The following is a 21,230-nucleotide window of genomic DNA, read 5'->3' on the forward strand; positions in this document are numbered from 1 at the left end:
GTTTGAGCGGGCAACAGCCATAAGTGCCTTTCTAATCCCTTTTTTCTCTAGCTGCCATTTTAGGAATGGGTTTATAAGTTTTGCTTTTTTAACCAGCAGGGCTACATATATACAAACATACATTGACATTCCATGTATTTTGTTTTTGTAGTTTGATGGCCTGATGTCAAAATCGTACTGCGTCAGAAGTTGAAATGTTTTATCCAGGGGCTGAAACTGTTATTCCTTTTATAATATAAGTCCTTGCAAAACTGTTAATTTTGGACTTCAAATATATTTGGATCAAGATAAAAATTATTTTCGGATTTTTATTTTCTAAGTCCGATAGAAATAGCTAAACTCGGACTTTTAAAAATAAAAGTCCCGAAATAAAAGTTAAATCAAGACTTTTATTTTTTAAGGCCGAAATAAAAGTCCCGCTTGATAACAAAGAAACGGCTGATCCGAATTAAAAAAATTTGGTACCGATCGATTCTCCTCGATTCCTAAAATTTAAAACCTTATGGAGTTTTGAAAATTTCTGTTAATAATACTAGAAATTTATCATAAACAAACTAGATCGAAAATCTCGTAGTATAAATGGTGAACTTGCAGTGGATTTTTGCAATAAATTTCGTTCCAATACAACTATTGGAGTGAAAATTGATAAACCGCATTCTGCTATGATAGCTTTGCAAAAAAAAAAAAAGGTAGTAATCGGTCAAAAGCCACGCCTCTTTCTGTATATAGAAATTTCCGCACAGAACATGCGATATTTGAGTATCTAACGAAGCCACGTTATTTAAATTTGGGACGTAAATTACTGACATTGCATGTAGTTGAAGCACATAATTTTTTTGTACAATGGGCGTGGCACCATCTACTTTCCAAATACGATTTTTTGGACTTTCAAGTGCGATAACTCGTACATACTTTGAGCAATATTTTTGCAAATTGGTAAGCGAACTTCATATTTGTATTTGTACATGCCGTCGGAAAAAGTTTTAAAATCGAATTAAAGTCACACCCACTTGTATATACAAATATCAAAGCTGGCTACTTGAATTTATTGCTAAGTACGTGAATATGTCGGAGTTATTTCGGGACTATTGCGGTATCATTTGGGGATCCTTCCGGTATCATTCCTGGATGACTTTCGGGATCCCATCAGGGTCATTTCGGGACTTTTTCGGGATCATTTGGGTATCCTGCCGGCATCATTTCTCCTGGTTAAAATATTACAAAAAGTGTAGTTATAGCTATAATAGTTCGTTACAGGTTTCATTTAAAATAATCAAAAATAGAACGAAAAAGCTGTGTTAGATATTAAAAATAAAACATACCGAACTTTAATCACGAATAATTTGCAGCAAATCCATGGCCATAAAAGCTCATAATTTAAAAAATCATGTGTGCTGAACTACCGGTTTCGAAGAGTTCTTAAATGATTCCGGAAGGGTCCCAAAATGATATCAAAATAGTCCCGAAATAATCCCGACGGAATCCCGGAGAAATCCCGAAAACTATCCAGAAATTATGCCGGAAGGGCCCCAAAATCATCCCGAAATAGTCCCGGAAAAGTCCCGAAATTACCCTAGCGGGATCCCGAAAACCATCCAGAAATTATACCGGAAGAGTCCCCAAATGATACCGAAATAAACCCGACGCGATCCTCAAAACCATCCATAAATGTTCCCGGAACACTCCCGAAAAAGTCCCGAAATAATCCTCACGGAATCCCGGACGGATCCCGAAAACTATCCAGAAATAATGCCGGAAGGATCCCCAAATTATCCCGAAAAAGTCCCGAAATGACCCTGACGGGATACCGAAAGTCATCCAGGAATGATACCGGAAGGATCCCCAAATGATACCGCAATAGTCCCGAAATAACTCCCACATATTCACGTACTTAGCAATAAATTCAAGTAGCCAGCTTTGATATTTTTATATACAAGTGGGTGTGACTTTAATTCGATTTTAAAACTTTTTCCGACGGCATGTACAAATACAAATATGAAGTTCGCTTACCAATTTGCAAAAATACTGTTCAAAGTATGTACGAGTTATCGCACTTGAAAGTCCAAAAAATCGTATTTGGAAAGTAGATGGTGCCACGCCCATTGTACAAAAAAATTATGTGCTTCAACTACATGCAATGTCAGTAATTTACGTCCCAAATTTAAATAACGTGGCTTCGTTAGATACTCAAATATCGCATGTTCTGTGCGGAAATTTCTATATACAGAAAGAGGCGTGGCTTCTGACCGATTACGACCATTTTTTTTTTTTTTTTTTGGAAAGCTTTCCTATCATAGAAGAATGCGGTTTATCAATTTTCACTCCAATAGTTGTATTGGAACGAAATTTATTGCAAAAATCCACTGCAAGTTCACCATTTATACTACGAGATTTTCGATCTAGTTTGTTTATGATAAATTTCTAGTATTATTAACAGAAACTTTCAAAAGTCCATAAGGTTTTAAATTTTAGGAATCGAGGAGAATCGATTGGTACCAAATTTTTTTAATTCGGATCAGCCGTTTCTCTGTTATAAAGCGGGACTTTTATTTCGGCCTTAAAAAATAAAAGTCTTGATTTAACTTTTATTTCGGGAGTTTTATTTTTAAAATTCCAAGTTTAACTAGTTCTATCGGACTTAAAAAATAAAAATACAGATTTTACTTTTATATGTGGACTTTTATGGAAAAAGTTCGAAAAATAAAAAGGATGCATGATTCGACATGATATTGCTATACGGACACCTGGGAACTCAAACATTTTCACCTAGGACAATTTTTTGACCAGAACTTTTTCGACTCCGAAAAAAATAATAATTATTATTTTCCGTCCCTGGTTTTATCAGATAAAACAAACGTATCAGCCAGCTTATTTCTGTCAGTCACCCGTATGGTTCCGTCGAGCTAAATAGATATCATCAATTTACAGCGGACTTAGCGGTCCTAGAAAACTGTTTACGTTTGCCAAAAGGACGGAGTTATTTTATAACGTTAGTTTTGGTACCTAATACCGGTTTTCCATTTGGTCATCAAACAAGTTCTAGTATCACTATGGGCACATTCAGTCTATATAAGGTCTTTTTTGACCGGTAAGTTCACCCTAACTAACCTAACTACCTACCGCTTATCATCAACGGATCGGTTTCTGATCTGGAATATTTGGGCAAAATAAAAGCTGTATTTTCGGAGAAATATTAATACAAGATAGACTAAAAGTGGAACGTATTTCGCTAAGAAAATGGTGGGCAGCGTAATGTTTATCTATATATATTCATTAAAGTGGGCTAAAAAATATATATATTTTTTCTTTTGAGTATAGTGAAAATTTTGTTCAGAACATTGAACAAGATAACCTGAAACATTTTCAGTTTTTAATTTTAATGCCCATGGCTGCCGCCGTGGTGTGGTGGTATCGTGCTCTGTGGTAAAGTAACATCAAAAATTTAGAAAAAAGTTGCTATAAATTAGAAAAAGTTATTCTAAGCTGGCCCGCCCCTCGGCAGCAATTGGCAAACACTCCGAGTATATTTCTGCTATGTAAAGCTTGGTAGTGAAAACTCATCTACTTTGGATATGCCGCTCGGATTCGACATAAAACATGCAGATCCCGTCCCGCCCATTTGTAGGAGAAACTAAAAGGGGCACCACACGAATTGGAAGAGAAGCTCGGCTAAGATCTGCTCAGAGGTAAATCACGCGAATTATTTTGTTTTATTTAGATATGCCTCATCGCAACTATAATTTTCCATACGTTTCGTATGGGTAATTACACATAATTTGAGATTGAACTATAACTTCGTATAACGAGTCAACTCAAACTTTTTATAAAATAAAAAATAAAAAAAATAAATGTAAAGCGCGATAACCTCCGAAGAGATCTAAGGCAATTTGCGTCGTGCTCCTCTTGATTTTCCCTAAAAATTGGCCGGACGGGACCTACATGTTTTATGCCGACTCCGAACGGCATCTGCAAGGCAGATGTGTTTTCACTGAGAGCTTTTCATGGCAGAAATACACCCGGAGCGCTTGCCAAACACTGCCGAGGGGCGACTCCGCTTAGAAAAATTGTCGTCTAATTGAAAAACCTTATTTCTAAAATTTTGATGTTGCTTTGCCCGGGGTGTGAACCCAGGGCATACGGTGTGGTGGGCGGAGCACGGTACAATCACACCACGGTGGTCGCTCAAACTTATTATAGACTGTGCAATTTCCTATCAGAATATATAGTTTGTGGTTTGGACACTAAGGGTAATAGCTCTGGTTTACTTTTTATAAAAATAAATTTAAAAATTCAAAATATAAGTTTCCTTTTGGCTGTCATCGCAGGAGTGCGGGTTCAAATCCCTCTCCCGGGAGAAAGGACTTTGGAGAGACTAATATATAATCGAAACAGCTGTGGCCTTGTCCATTCTGATGTCGAGTTGTTTCAATTTTTTCCACAAACTTTTAAAAAATAGAATTTTCATACATTTGAACAAATTTTTGTATGAGTTTTTTTTTTTCTTTTTATCACTTTACAGAACGTAGAAGCTCCTGCACATTATTTTCACTAAAAGGAAAACAATTTTTTTTGGACCAGCCTAATTTTTTTAAATTTATATATGCAGTACTCTTAAGTACATATAGTATATGTAGATAAATATGTATGTATACGATATATGGTATTTACAGATGCTCATATGTGATGTGAGACGTAATATTATGTTCTTGTTGATATATTGTATAAGAAAAATAATATATTTCTACATGTAAAATGAAAAAATATAATATTAACTATTTATTTAAAATCTAAACTATGTATAACTACTAAAAAATTTAATGCTCCCAATAATATTTTTATATGTAATTATAACAAAACTTCATCAATCAAATCTCTTGCATGTTGCTTATAAATGTCCTTGGTAATGAATTTTCTTATTAAATATCTTATTGTTATGTGTTATAGTTTTATTTATCTCTTTGCATTATACACATTTATTTATATATATTAAGATTTATATTATTATAAATATACAGTACCTACTAATGTGCAAGAATATAACTAGAACGCTCTACGGTTGTATCACATACTCATCAAGTCATGGCTCCAAATTACATATTAACCACATACATTCTTACATTAATCCACAGAATTCTCTACGCGTCGCACCTGCTCCTTCACCTTCATTCATAGCCACCATTTTCGAACGCATCAAATTCAAATCCGTTCGTATACTGGGCCGTCGTGCATTCGGTACTACAACACCGCACGCATCACTAAAACGTCGTTTTATCGAAAGTGCATTCTTTTTGGTACCACCTGCGGTGGTGTGCGGTGGGAGGGGTGATGGTGCACCAAATACAGATACGACAAGTCGGTGATGATTTGGTGCCATTTCCAATGGTAAATTCGAAACCATAAAGAGTGTATAGAAGAGATCATCGATACGTAAATTTTGTCGCGCCGAACATTCGACGAAGACGCAACAATTATCTTGACCGGCAATATAGCCCATTACTTCGTCCAGTTGAACTTTTCTGTAAGAGAGGGATAGAGGGAGAGACAGAAAGATAAAGAAGAGTAAATTATTTGGAAAATCCTTAATTGAAAATTAAGGAAAATAAAAAATTGTTTGTAATATTTGACCATCACTGCGAAGACGAGACACATCTTTAGAAAAAATAAAATGATTTTTGTGACCGTTTGGCTTGGATCAATGAAAAATTGGCAGTCAATCTATGCAAGTGTATATGCATAGTTTCATTATACTCAACTGAGCAGAGTATATTAACTTTGTTCGCATAACGGTAATCCGTAACGGCATAAACTAATTGAGATAGATATAGACTTCTATATATCAAAATGATCTGGGCGAAAAAATAAATGTATTTAGCCATGCCCGTCCGTCCGTCCGTCCGTAAACACGATAACTTGAGAAAATTTTGAGGTATCTTGGTGAATTTTGGTACGTAGGTTCCTGTGCATTCATCTCAGATCGCTATTTAAAATGAACGAAATCGGACTATAACCACGCCCACTTTTTCGATATCGAAAATTTCGAAAAACGGAAAAAGTGCGATAATTCATTACCAAAGACGGGCAAAACGATGAAACTTGGTAGGTGGGTTGACCTTATGACCTAAAATAGAAAATTGGTAAAATTTTGGACAAGGGCGTGGCAGCGCCCACTTTTGAAATAAGGTAATTTGAAAGTTTTGAAAGCTGTAATTTGGCAGTCGTTAAAGATATCATGATGCAATTTGGCAAGAGCGTTACCCCTATTCCTGTATGTGAGCCAGATAAAAATTAGCAAAATCGGATGACGAACACGCCCACTTTTTAAAAAAAATTTTTTTAAAAGTCAAATTTTAACAAAAAATTTTATATCTTTACAGTATATAAGTAAATTATGTTAACATTCAATTCCAGTAATAACATGGTGCAACAAAATACAAAAATAAAAGAAAATTTCAAAATGGGCGTGGCTCCGCCCGTTTTAATTTAATTTGTCTAGAATACTTTTAATGCCATAAGTTGAATAAAAATTTACCAATCCTTGTGAAATTTGGTAGGGGCATAGATTCTATGACGATAACTGTAATCGGTTGAAGCCACGCCCATTTTTTATACACAGTCGACCGTCTGTCCTTCCGTTCGGCCGTTAACACGATAACTTGAGCAAAATTCGATATATCTTTACTAAACTTAGATCACTTTATCTTGGTGTAGAAATAGCCGAAATCCGACTATGACCACGCCCACTTTATCGATATCGAAAATTACGAAAAATGAAAAAAAATGCTATAATTCTATACCAAATATGCAAAAGGGATGAAACATGGTAATTCACATATACAACTAAGGGCCACTTCCTTTTAAACCCCTCATTAATACATTTAATTTGATATCCATATCATACAAACACATTCTAGAGTCACCCCTGGTCCACCTTTATGGCGATATCTCGAAAAGACATCTTCCTATAGAGCTAAGGCCCACTACCTTTTAAAATACTCATTAACGCCTTTCATTTGATTCCCATATCGTGCAAGCACATTCTAGAGTCACCCCTGGTCCACCTTTATGACGATATCGCGAAATGGCGTCCACCTGTAGAACTATGGCCCACTCCCTTTTAAAATACTCTTTAATACCTTCCATTTGATACCCATGTCATACAAATATATTCCAGGGTTTCCCTAGGTTCTTTTCCTACATGGTGATTTTCCCTTATTTTGTCCCCAAAGCTCTCAGCTGAGTATGTAATGTTCGGTTACACCCGAACTTATCCTTCCTTACTTGCTTTATATAAGTAATGTCTGCCTATGGCAGGTGGCCACCGTGGTGTGGTGGAAGCGTGCTCCGCTTCCCACATCGAGGGTACTGGGTTCAAATCCCGGGCAAAGTATCATCAAAAATTTAAAAACAAGTTTTTTCAATTAGGGGTCGCTCCTCGAAAGTGTTTGGTAAATACTCCGAGTGTATTTCTGTCATGAAAATCTTTCCAGTGAAAACTCATCTGCCTTACAGATGCCTTTCGTAAAACATGTAAAACATGTAGTTCTCATCCCGCCAATTGGTAGGAAAAATTAAATGGAACGCGACGCAAATTGGAAGAGAAGCTCAGTCTAAGATCTGTTCAGAGGTTATCATGCCTTGCATTTATTATTTATTTAAATGTTTTTCGACATAAAAAAGTATGGTAGGACCAAGTATCAACCCCAATAACTCGGTCATCATTGCCTTAGCCAGACAAACGATTCTTCGGAAAATTAGCCAAATTACATTGTAATGAGTACTTTTGGAGAATGTGAATGAAATGAAATGGGGACAATATTTTACTGCAAAATTCTAAGGAGAAAATATATTGATAACAACATATATAAAGCTACAGCAACAAAAAACTGTCTACATACGTAGCTCAGTCTAATCATAGGGAAGCAGCCGTAGGATTTTTAGATGAAGGCGGGCCATGACAGTTATATCCCGTATATATAGAGCGATCGAATGGGCGTCCGGAATACCTCTCGCGAGAATAGAAACATTAACAATTTCAAAGCTTGGCAAGTGTTTACATATCTGGGCCACATGTATTTGCTCAACGGCGGCAATTTAGGTACTCCTTGATTTAATGCTACTACACCTTATTTAATGGTTAATTGATATGAGAGTTTGACAGAGGCGATGTAATCTAGCTTCGCAATATAAACAAGTAAAGGTTTCTAAGTACGGGTGTAACCGAACACTATATACTCAGCGTGAGCTTCAATTGTACATTTCATTTCAGATAAATTACTTTTCTACATAACGCGTGGCATCGCCCGTTTAAAAAAAATGTCTCCCCAGTTATAGCTTATTATTCTAGTCTACGACCCTTTTAAACTTGTTTTATATCTAAGTTGCCGTGGTCTTTAACCGATCCCGTCCATTTTTACTAGAAATATTTTCTGCTGCAGAAAGCAATTGTGTACACAATTTTACGATCCGTTAATTTTTCTTCGAGTTATGGCTTCCGAAACATAGAAAATTGCTTAGTCATAAAAGGGCCGGTGACACGCCCATTTTTTTAGATTTGAAATTTTTCCTATTTATTGTTGTAAATCCACTTGGGAAATGAAATAACATTGATATAAAGCTTTTCTTTGCAAAGATATAGCTTATTTTATTCGTCCACGACCCTTTGAAAAATCTTTTATATAAAAGTGGGCGTGGTTTTTAACCGATTTCGTTAATTTTTTTTTTCAAAGCATTCCCTATAGTAAAGGCAACATCTCTGCCGAATTTTGTTACGATAGGTTTAACGATTTTTGATTTATGATTAATAATATTTGTAAAATTGATTTTATCACATTTTTTCCAAATTTTTTTCAAGAGTCTCAATATCAGTCCACATGTAAAATTTTAGCATTCTAGGTGTATTATTTACTTAATAATCAGGTTTTATGTGTTTTCCAAAATGTTATATACATAAAAAGTGGGCGTGGTTATCATCCGATTTCGCTCATTTTCAATACTCATCTATTCTGAGTCAAGATAAGCCAGTGTGCCACATTTGGTGAAGATATCTGAATATTTACTCAAGTTATCGTGCTAACGGACGGACGGACATGGCTCAATCAAATTTTTATTCGATACTGATGATTTTGATATATGGAAGTCTATATCTATCCCGAATCGTTTATACCTATACAACCAACCGTTATCCAATCAAAGTTAATATACTCTGTGTGCAAAGCACGCCGAGTATAAGAAGGCAGAGAGAGCTGATCCCTTTCACCTAGCTTCCCAAGGACCACACTAGAACATTCAATATTAAAGACCTTGAAGGTTTAAAAAATGTAACGGATAGAGAAGCATTGGTATAGAGATAGTGTGATGTCCTGGAAAGGTGACATAAGGTCAACGAACATATAGTTAAGTGCTCTTATGACCACTTCGAAGGGCCAACGTCAATTGAAGTAACGCAATATGAAATAGTCCCAACGTCAAATTTCCACTGGTTACAGTGTCAATGAGATTGACATTATGACCATTCTAGTCTTCCGTAATGATCACCTTTTTTCTCAAGTGGCCATAAGGTCAATTATTTTGTTTCACAGCTCCACGTATTAAAATGCTGGCAACATTTACTGTGCTGTTTTATTATTTTCAATATGGTTTGCTTCGTGCGAATATAAAATGCAATTTATTTTATTTGTGATTTTCGGATATGGCGCTCCTTTTCCTACATTTTGGTCTCGTTCGAATGAAAATTGAATTAAACTTTGCCCAATGAGTTTCTCTTTGAGATCAACTAAATAAAATAATTAAAAAAAATTTTTAAGTTAAACGGTTTTATTGAAAACAATACTTACATGAAATAATAACAATACGAAAAGCTAGAAAATAATTAGGTAGGTCCTAGGTACTAGTCATCACATTCCTTATCAATCTAGGGCGTTGATCAGATAATTAAATAAAAGCTTTGGGCGCGTGAAATTTCTAAAAATGTTAAGGTTCAGTTGGTTTTGCTTATGACTATCAATAGAAATATGACGCGCCCAACGCTTTTATTTAATTATCTGATCAACGCCCTAGATTGATAAGGAGTGTGATGACTAGTACCTAGGACCTACCTAATTATTTTCTAGCTTTTCGTATTGTTATTATTTCATGTAAGTATTGTTTTTTCTATAAAACCGTTTAACTTAAATTTTTTTTAATTATTTTATTTTCAAGCTTTTAGTCTTTATTTAATTCTATTTAGTTCATTTAGTGACTCATTATTACAAGGACTCTTTCCTGACAATTTGTTACGACCTACGTCCTCAATACATAATCCTTCGAAAGACTTTACTCGACTCTGCGCCACGTATGCTTGTCCCTCCTCCAACTCCAAAATATTTTGATGTCACTTCTACTGGACTGTATGCAATATTTGTTCCAAATATGAGCCAAATCGGGCACCATAAGTCGCTTTCTATTCATGCATGTATTATGTGTTCCAAATATGGACCAAATCAAATCGGACCAGAAACACGATTTTTGCGAATATCTCGATCCTTGCGCCACCTAGCGGCGATTTCAAAAGGTCGATTTCTATTCTTCCATGTATTATGTGTTCCAAATATGAGCCAAATCGGACCACAAATGCGAATTTTGCGAATAGCTCGATCCTCGCGCCACCTAGCGGCGATTTTTTTCTTATTATTGCATTGTCATCGGGGTCTGAACTATATTCCAAGTTCCAAGCTTGTAGTTTATCGGGAAGTTACTTAAATTTCAATTACAAGATTCGTTCACAACGGCCGTGCGGCCGTGCATGCGGCCTGCCTGCCTGTGAACTCAAGCTAAATAAAACCGGTTAAAAACAGGAGAAAGTTTGAAATCAAGCGTTTTTCCATTCAGTTTTTTGCCTGCCGCGCTCAATTTTCTAATTCCGGTTTCGTTAAAGTTGAAAACCAGATTAAGAGCTAGAGGCCAGTGAAGATTCCCTTGGCATAAGAAAAACATATTCATTCAAATGGCTAACCAGTCCTGCAGCAGGTTTTTGCTTTTATTCTGATCTGCTTTATGTTTATGAATAATAACTTTTATTTTTAAATTCTGGGCGTTTTTGGAAAAAGTTTGAGATGCCTTTCGAAGTGGCAGCCAATTTGTCGTGCTATTTCGCCCAGGTTTCGATATATTGCAATTGATTCTATAACTTACTTCGGTTCCCGATCACATTTATTTCCCGCAATAACCATTGGAATTTTTGGTAAACTTTTCTTTTTCATACCAGAGCCCGGATTTAAAGCCGCCCATTTTGTTTCGAGTATATTTTCACGTAATCGCACTACTTCTTCGAAAGATTCGCGTGAATCCATGCTAAACACTAATATGAATATATCACCTGAAATGAGAGGGAAAAATTTTAGAATAATAATTATTACATCTGACGATATAGCAAGGATATTTTTATGCCACTAAAAAACAAATAACAAAATAGTTAATAAAAATAATAAAGAAATCATACAAAAGATGTTTCACCATTTGTATGGAGGAAAATCTTAGGGCCAGATTACATATGACATTGTGACACTTTGCGTCGCAATCACTGACATTCGAATTCACCGTTATATAATACAAAAAATTTCGCAATGGCACTCAGGTTAATTGCTAATCACTAAAGTGAACAAAGATATAAGAGCCTTACGAATTATGGTTAACACGAGAAAATATGACTCGTTGAGCCCCTAAAACAGCCTTCGGAAAAAACACGTCAAAAATTAAATAAAATTTCGCGAGACCTATAACTTGAACTTTTTTCAGAGAACTCCAAATAAATAGTTCAAAAATTTCGTATAATTGTTCCAAATTTTTACGAGAACGCTTTTTAGATTGGTTTGGTTAGTCTCAGTTATAAAATTCATAGAAGCTTTTCTTAAAATATTTAAAATAAGAAAAGAAGAAGTTGACGAAATTTGAAAAAAGAAAAAAAAATCCCACTGCTTTTTTTTTTGTCCGCTGCTGTACTTAAAATTTATAGGCCCACATATGGGTTTTTATACCCAGCGTGTACTTGTGGATAAGGGTATAATAAATTTGATTGGGCATAAAGGAATCGAGGTAGATAAAGACTAACATATATCAAAATTTTCAGCACCAAATAGTATTTTCATTTAGCCATGTTCGTTCATCCGCCGTCCCTTAACACGATAACTTAAGTAAAAATTGAGATATTTTTACGAAATTCAGTATGCTGACTTATCAGGCCGCAGAAAAATCTCTATCGAAACCTTGAAAAATGCTATAATACATTACCAAACACCTATTAATTGATGAAACTTGAGATGTGGATTGATTTTACAATAAACAAGTAAGGAAGGCTAAGTTCGGGTGTAACCGAACATTACATACTCATTTGAGAGCTATGGAGACAAAATAAGGAAAATCATCATGTAGGAAAATGAACCTAGGGTAACCCTGGAATGTGGTTGTATGAAATGGAAGGTATTAAAGAGTATTTTAAGAGAGAGTAGGCCATAGTTCTATGGATGGAAGCCATTTAGGGATATCGCCATAAAGGTGGACCAGGGCTGACTCTAGAATTTGTTTGTATGATATGGGTATCAAATGAAAGGTGTTACTGAGAATTTTAAGAGGGAGTGGGCCTTAGGTCTATCGGTGGACAACTTTTCGAGATATCGCCATTAAGGTGGGCCAGGGGTGACTCTAGAATGTGTTTCTACGATATGAGTATCAAATGAAAGGTGGTAATGAGTATTTTAAAAGGGAATGGGCTTTAGTTCTATAGGTGAACGCCTTTTCGAGAAATCGCCATAAAGGTGGACCAGGGGTGACTCTAGAATATGTTTGTGCGATATGGGTATCAAAGGAAAGGTGTTACTGAGCATTTTAAGAGGGAGTGGGCATTAGGTCTATAGGTGGACGCCTTTTCGAGATATCGCCATTAGGGTGGGCCAGGGGTGACTCTAGAATGTTTGTACGATATGGGTATCAAACGAAAGGTGTTACTGAGTATTTTAAGAGGGAGTGGGCATTAGGTCTATAGGTGGACGCTTTTTCGAAATATCGCGATTAGGGTGGTCCAGGGGTGACTCCAGAATGTGTTTGTACGATATGGGTATCAAATGAAAGGTGGTAATGAGTATTTTAAAAGGGAGTAATCCTTAGTTCTATAGGCGGACGCCTTTTCTAGATATCGCCATAAAGGTGGACCAAGGGTGACTCTAGAATGTTTGTACGATATGGGTATCAAACGAAAGGTATTACTGAGCATATTAAGAGGGAGTGGGCATTAGTTCTATAGGTGGACGCCTTTTCGAGATATCGTCATTAGGGTGGGCAAGGGGTGACTCTAGAATGTGTTTGTACGATATGGATATCAAATTAAAAGTATTAATGAGGGTTTTAAAAGCGAGTGGCTCTTAGATTTATATGTGAAGGCGTTTTCGCGATATCGACCAAAATGTGGACCAGGGTGATCCAGAAAATCATCTGTCGGGTACTGCTAATTTATTTATATATGCAATACCACGAACATTATTCCTGCCAAGATTCCAAAGGCTGTTAATTTCGCCTTGTCGAACTTTTTCATTTCCTTCTACTTAATATGGTAGGTGTCACACCCGTTTTACAAAGTTGTTTCTAAAGTTATATTTTGCGTCAATAAACCAATCCAAATACCATGTTTCTTCCCTTTTTAGTATTTGGTATAGAATTATGGCATTTTTTTTATTTTTCGTAATTTTCGATATCGATAAAGTGGGCGTGGTTAAAGTCGGATTTCGGCCAATTTCTATACCAAGATAAAGAGAGTTCAGATAAGTACGTGGACTAAGTTTAATAAAGATATATCGGTTTTTGCTCAAGTTATCGTGTTAACGGCCGATCGGAAGGACAGACGGTGGACTGTGTATAAAAACTGGCCGTGGCTTCCACCGATTTCGCCCATTTTCACAGAAAATAGTTACCGTCATAGAATCTATGCCCCTACCCAATTTAAGAAGGATTGGTAAATTTTTGTTCGACTTATGGCATTAAAAGTATTCTAGACAAACTAAATGAAAATGGGCGGAGCCACGCCCATTTTGAAATTTTCTTTTATTTTTGTATTTTGTTGCATCATATCATTACCGGAGTTGAATTTTGACTTAATTTACTTATACACAGTAAAGATATTAAATTTTTTGTTAAAATTTGATTAAAAAAAAAATTTTTTTTAAAAAGTGGGCGTGTTCTTCATCCGACTGCCAAATTACAGCTTGCAAAACTTTTAAATTACCTTCTTGTAAAAGTGGGCGGTGCCGTGCCCATTGTCAAAAATCTTACTAATTTTCTATTCTGCGTCATAACGTCAACCCATCTACCAAGTTTCATTGCTTTATCCGCCTTTGGCAATGCATTATCGCATTTTTTAGGTTTTTCGAAATTTTCGATATCGAAAAAGTGGGCGTGGTTATAGTCCGATATCATTCATTTAAAAATAGCGATCTGAGATGATTGCCCAGGAATCTACATACCAAATTTCCTCAAGATACCTCAAAATTTACTCAAGTTATCATGTTAATGGACAGACGGACGGACGGATGGACGGACATGGCTCAATCAAATTTTTTTTCGATACTGATGATTTTGATATATGGAAGTCTATATCTATCTTGATTCCTTTATACCTGTACAACCAACCGTTATCCAATCAAAGTTAATATGCTCTGTGAGCTCTGCTCAACTGAGTATAAAAATAAGCTTGTTAATATATTGGAAAATAGGCGGGTCACCACCCACATTCAGAGGAAGAAATTTAAAAAAAATTTGCAAAGGGTAAATCAAAAGCCATTGAGATTTGGGCATGATGATTGCCTTTAGGAAATAATTTGACAAAATCGGTTGGTGACCACGCCCACTTGAAAATAAATTGCTTTTAAAGAGTAATGGCAATATAAATCACCCTTACGGTATTTAAGTAAATTATATTGATATTTTAACTCAAACACAAAAAAAACAAAACATTTTGTAAACTTTTCAAAAATGGGCCTAGTCCCGCCCACAATTAAATGCAGAAAACATGAAAGTTTTCCAAGCTGTAAACTAGAAGCCGTTTCTCTCTATATGTAATCCACATCAACGTATGTAGGTATATACTAGCCTTTACACGCAGCTTCGTCCGCAAGTAGAAAATAAAATTTCTGGGCTATTAAAGTAAGCCCACTTATCCCGGACGGATCCCAAAAACCATCTCGAGATGTTACCGGAAGGGTCACAACATGATATCGGAATAGTCGCCCTTTCCATGTTCGAGAAAAATTTCGCAGTAGACTATTGTCCTGTCCCAAATTTCATAAAAATCCGTGTAGCCGTTCTGGCGTGATTCAGTCACAAAGACGAAAAAATACAATAATTAAGTTATAACTTTAAGTTATAACTGAGGAACTCCCCCATTTTCCAAAAAATATAGCTAGTAGATTCTTCTAGACTATTGGCTGCATGTGTCCCAAATTTGATCCTAATTTCATCCTTTCGCATTTATAATATTGCAACGAATTTAGTGCAATTCCCCTTATTTGCAACCTTCTACTAACGTTGGAATCACTAAACTGTTGAATAAATAACTCCAATATTGAATAATGCAAAATAGCCTTTATTAAAGTACTTCACAATAACACTTATACTTCGCAACTGATAGCTTGCTTAAATCAAACTGATTGTCGTGCCTCAACTTTTGCTGCTTTTTATACTGTTTGGTTTCCTCGTTGACATATTTCTAGGCGCTTCTACTTCTAGAATTTACTAGTTAGTTATCAGCTATAAAATTACCAGCTATAACTACAGATGCACTATTTTATAGCTTCTCGCAAAGCCCATGCGCGTGTATATGTGAGTGATACTTGCACAAATGATTGCATACTTTCGGGAGTATCTCAGATATATTCATTTATTTGTGCGTCTGTCTCCGCTACGCGTACGTACATATGCGTAGACATAATGATTGATTCGTTTATATAGATACAAGTGATTGCTTGCTTTGTTGTTGTTGTGGCTTCAATTACTTAGCATCATACTAGTGATGTGAGTATCACTTAGTGTCACTAATATTCGTCACACTGCCTTCCACCTAAGTTTGATCGTCCCGATCAGACAAATCTCTCGATCTAACCGCTGCTAGCCTCTCCAATTGAACCACCCTTCTATTTCGTGGTTTCCCAGTTGTTTGTATGCGGTAGATGACATCACTGATCCTCTTCACAACTCTGCACGGGCCTTCCCAACTGCACCAAAATTTGGATGGAACACCTTTCCGTCGGTGAGGGTTGTATAGCAGTACCAAATCTCTCTCGAAGAAACCTTCCGAATTATTGTTCTCATCGTACCTGCGATTCATCTTACTACTCATTATCCTGGATCGTTCCCTCGAACTCTGTTGTTTGGCCAATGAACTACCTTGTAGAGCTTGCTCTTGACGGATTGGCTTCACATAATCAGTATCGTTCCGACGTTTCCCATCAGTAATGCGCCCTGGCTTGAAACTACCCTTGCATTCTTTCTGGGAAATGCTTTCGTTCGTTTTAATGCGTCTATTAGGGGTATACAATGCCAGTGTTTATCTCGAAGGTACCTTCGGTTTTTTGACCCATTCGTTCCATCAACCTTTGCCCGATCTACTTTCCTTGACTTTTGTTGTCTTTGTCGAATCTCCTCCACCAGCACCCGCCTACTGTTGAACCCTTTCTCCAAACTGAGTTAAGTGGCACATCCTTGTTTTTATAGCGCATAATCTTTCTACGCATATCGATCCTGATGTCATGGTCAACTAAGAAGTCCACTCCCTATATGACTCCATCAACGATCTCCACCACAACGAATTTGTGTAGAGCCATGACCTTCCCAATTAAGACTTCACAGATCACTTCTCCCAGGACTTGGTTATACTCCCCAGTGACCGTACGCAACCTTGCTCCAGGTAATGACTTTACTCTCCTGTTGACCAAATCAGATCGAATCAAGGAATGAGATGCGCCCGTATCTACAGTCAGTACACGTTCTTTGCCATCGACATTCCCTCTGACGGTAAGACAGCTTGATTTCCTTCCAATTTGCGACACAGATATCACAGGACATTCAATAGATGGGTCAAGTTTTCTATCTTAACATTTGACTCGCTCTTGCTCATCTCCTCCAGCTTTGAGTTTACGGCAACCCAAGTAGGAACAACCAGGACCGGTGCTGCAATGACGAGCAATGTGACCTGGGTTACTGCACTTGAAACATTTGATTGCACCATCATTCTTCTGTTGCGTTCCATTTAAAGCTTCTAAAATTGCGTTTACCCACTCTGGCCTTTCTATTTCCACACGGCGTACTTTGAAAACTGGCTTACACAGAAGCGCCGCTGTTTCCTGAATCAGAGATTGTGACACCGTTTCTGCGGATGTTGGATTTGGGTTTGCGTATGTAGCTCGCTTTGTTTCGACGTCCCGTATGCCATTTATAAAGCTCAGAATTACCCTTTCGGCGTATTCCACGGGTGCGTCCGCATTCGCTAAATGTGCCAGCCTTCCAACATCCGACGCAAACTCTTGCAATGTTTCACCAGGCCTCTGGAAGCGGTTCAGTAACTCCATTTGGTATATCTGTCTCCTATACTCAGTTCTGTATCGTCTCTTTATAGCGCCGATCAATGCTACATAACAGTTCCGTTCGCCATCTGGAATTGTTTGTAAAATCTCAGCTGCAGGCCCTTTCAATGCCATGAACAGTGCAGAAACTTTATCTTCAGCATTCCAGTTGTACACTGCTGCGGTCTTCTCAAACTGTAGCTTAAAGACTTGGAAAGGAACAGAACCGTCAAAGGATGGTGTTTTTACCTTTGGATTGCTTGCTGAAACAGCTGGGCGATTTAATTTCAACTCCTGTATACGACCTCTCAAAGCATCCACCTCTGCTTTGATTTTTTCCTCAAACTGCGTTATTTTCTCATACATACGCGCTTCGAGTTTTGATGATATACGCGCCTCTTGCGCTTCGAGTTGTACTGTTATGCGTGCCTCTTTTTCTTTCAGTTGTGTTTCCATCTTTGATGTAATCTGTGTCGACATTTCTGAAATATGCGTTTCTTGTGCATCAATCTTTGTCTCCTATGAATCCAGTTGAGATGCCATTGTCGATGTTTGAGCAGATATTGCAGCCAAAATCTGTGCTCGGAACTGTCTGCGAAGTTACGTTTTTCTCTTCAATTTTTGTTGTTGTTTCGTGGACATCAAGAGGAAAAACATACTCTTCCACGTTAATTCCTTCTGCTTCCATTGCCTCCTGAAGCTCGACTTTAATGCCGGTTGTATTCATTTCACAGCTCTCCAGATCCTTCTTCAGTTGCTGGATCTTCAATTCACTTAACTTTGCCATGTCCTTGTTATCCTCTGGAATTTATACAACAATTTTTCCTCTGACACCAACTGTAACGAATTTAGTGCAATTCCTCTTACTTGCAACCTTCTACTAACGTTCGAATCACTTAACTGTTGAATAAATAACTCCACTATTCAATAATGCAAAATGGCCTTTATTAAAGTACTTCACAATAACACTTACACTTCGCAACTGATAGCTTGCTTAAATCAAACTGATTGTCGTGCCTCATCTGTTGCTGCTTTTTATACTGTTTGGTTTCCTCGTTGACATATTTCTAGGCGCTTCTACTTCTAGAATTTACTAGTTAGTTATCAGCTATAAAATTACCAGTTTTAACTACAGATGTACGATTTTATAGCTTCTCGCAAAGCCCATGCGCGTGTATATGTGAGTGATACTTGCACAAATGATTGCATACTTTCGGGAGTATCTCAGATATGTGCATTTATTTGTGCGTCTCTCTCCGCTGCGTCTACACACATATGTGTAGACATAATGATTGATTCGTTTATGTAGATACAAGTGACTACTTGCTTTATTGTTGTTGTAGCTGCAATTACTTAGCATCAGACTAGTGATGTGAGTATCACTTAGTGTCACTAATATTCGTCACAATATTATTAAGATAACCCCGGAGAGCTGGGTATATAATGTTCGGTTTCGCCCGAGCTTAGACTTTCTTACCTGTTTAAATGTGCAAATAGAACAACTCTTGCAAATCAATTTATAAATTGCATCATCATCGTTATTAATTGGCGCCTAAATGCTTAGGCGGTTTTAGCCGTTGCTAAGCAAATTACGCCAGTCATTCCTCATCACAAACTCTATCAGAGTCGTGAAAAGCGAAAGTGCGTTTCAGGATGTTGAGTTGATACAAAAAAAATTACACCCAAGAACAGAGCAGAGAAATCAGTTGTCGTTATAGAATTTTATATAGTTTTACATTTTAAGTACTCCCCGCTTAAAGTCTTTTAAAGGGAACTTAATGATTTTATGACGTCAGTTTTGCACATAATTCAAATTTAGTCATACAAGAGATTTTTATCAAATTCTTTCTCCTACTCAGCAACTGTGCAAAAATAGAAAAATATATTTATACCTTTGAAAATTATAATAGGTATTTATTTTCTAAGAGTAAATCAAGAGAACAAATAAATAACCAACTCAAATACACATAAAGCTATACAAAAAACTCTTATTTGATAGCCCCTAACCTGACCGTGTCAACTTGAAGCATAAATATCCTTCCAACAATTTCTATTCAGAGAATGCCCAATAATATTAATCTAATATATACAGATGTTTGTATGTATGAATGTATGTATATATGAATAAATGTTTATTTGTTAATTTGTGTACAAGAAAAGTCTGCATACAAAAAGCCAATCTCTTTTTTGTATTTATATAAAATGGACGCAAATGCCAGCTGGAGATTTACCACTAAAGGCCACACAAGCCAAACTCACCAATACAAACACGCTTGCTTACACAAACAAATTCTTACTACTAGCCGTGTTTTTTTCTCATCTATATACGTTTACGCTTAAACTTTATATGGACTGCTAAGCGACAAACTTTAAATACACCTGTGAATTTGCTATGTATTAAATTAGTACTACTAAATTTCAATACGCATTTTACGCAGATGTAACTGAAATATGTGTATATGTTTCACCCTCTGCACTACTTCTGTGTATTCTATGCGCGTTCACTATTTATCACAACTGATTCAGGTATATGTTATACACAGAAATTCAACAGAGGGTTGTGTCTCCGCTTTTCGCTACACCCTGTTGCTGTAGCTAGTTGTTTAACCACGGCCGCTAGATGAGTTTCCTAAGCATTATCTAAGCGAGGATAGGCGTTTTTTTTCACGCGCAAACGAAACGTATACGCGTGTAAAAAAAAAACGGCTAATGTCAAGTACGAGTTAAGCGGGAGTCATTGGTGCCGTTTGTCGTATCTCTAACGTAATCAGCTGTTTATCGTTACGACGGTAAACCAAAAACCAATTGGTTGGCTACGATACGGTTACGACTTTAACGGCACCAATAATCGATTGCATTGATTCCCATAAGGTTGGTCGAATCAGCTGTTATAAGGTTACCGATACGGTTACCGATAAAGCATCAATGTCTCCAGCTTTAGTCAGTCGTTGTTGTATTTGTTGTAGCGATAAGGTTGCTCCCCGAAGGCTTTGGGAAGTGTTATCGTTAGTCAGTCGTGTTATTTCGTAGCGAGCGGACGTGTTAACCATGCCGGCGAGTGTATGCCGCATTAATAAAATCATAATTTTATATTCATTCATGTACTTCTTTTTAATTTTATAATTTATATTCTATAAATACATATTGATATATATTGTCACGGATATTAACATCACTAAGTTATACCATCACTAAGGCGATGCCAAGGCCACGATAAGCAGTATTTACGTCAATAATCAAATCATGTATACACATATATAAGGCAGCCGAAAGATGTTACACACAGATGCATTTACTTATACGCCTATGTGTGTGCGAGAGACTGTAAACTACAAACTCACATACATCTGAGAGACGCTGAAAAGTAGAAAATTGTAAACAAGTAGAAACTATATGAGAACTATAAACACTCGAAATAGTTGGTAAGTTCTGGAAATAGAAGAGCCTAGATGTATGCAGCGTAAACTATAAAAGCGGCACAAGCGAGTAAAAAGTAGTTCAGTTTGAGTTGAGCAATCAATCAGTTTGATTAAGCACGCGATCTGGCGGCCAATAGTAGAGTTTCATTTGAGTTATCAGTCAGTTTGGTTATTAAGCCAGCGAGTAGCAAAGTATAAGTGTTATTGTGAAGTACTTTAATAAAGGCCATTT

General features: G+C 36.7%; 1 protein-coding gene across 2 annotated transcripts in view; it reads right to left on the reverse strand.

Moving 5' to 3' along the window:
* Positions 1-4,837: 4,837 nt before the first annotated feature.
* Positions 4,838-21,230, reverse strand: part of LOC137252150 (GTP-binding protein Rhes) — a 235,748-nt gene continuing 219,355 nt past the window's right edge. For both annotated transcript variants that reach the window (XM_067787475.1, XM_067787474.1), the window contains exons 6-7: positions 11,170-11,353; positions 4,838-5,516 (exon numbers count right to left, since the gene is read on the reverse strand). In XM_067787475.1, the coding sequence (XP_067643576.1) occupies positions 5,114-5,516; positions 11,170-11,353 (587 nt within the window). In that variant the 3' untranslated portion in view covers positions 4,838-5,113. The remainder of the gene's footprint in view (positions 5,517-11,169; positions 11,354-21,230) is intronic.

This window comes from Eurosta solidaginis, chromosome 5 (assembly GCF_040869045.1).
Source record: "Eurosta solidaginis isolate ZX-2024a chromosome 5, ASM4086904v1, whole genome shotgun sequence".
Taxonomy (NCBI): Eukaryota; Metazoa; Arthropoda; class Insecta; order Diptera; family Tephritidae; genus Eurosta; species Eurosta solidaginis.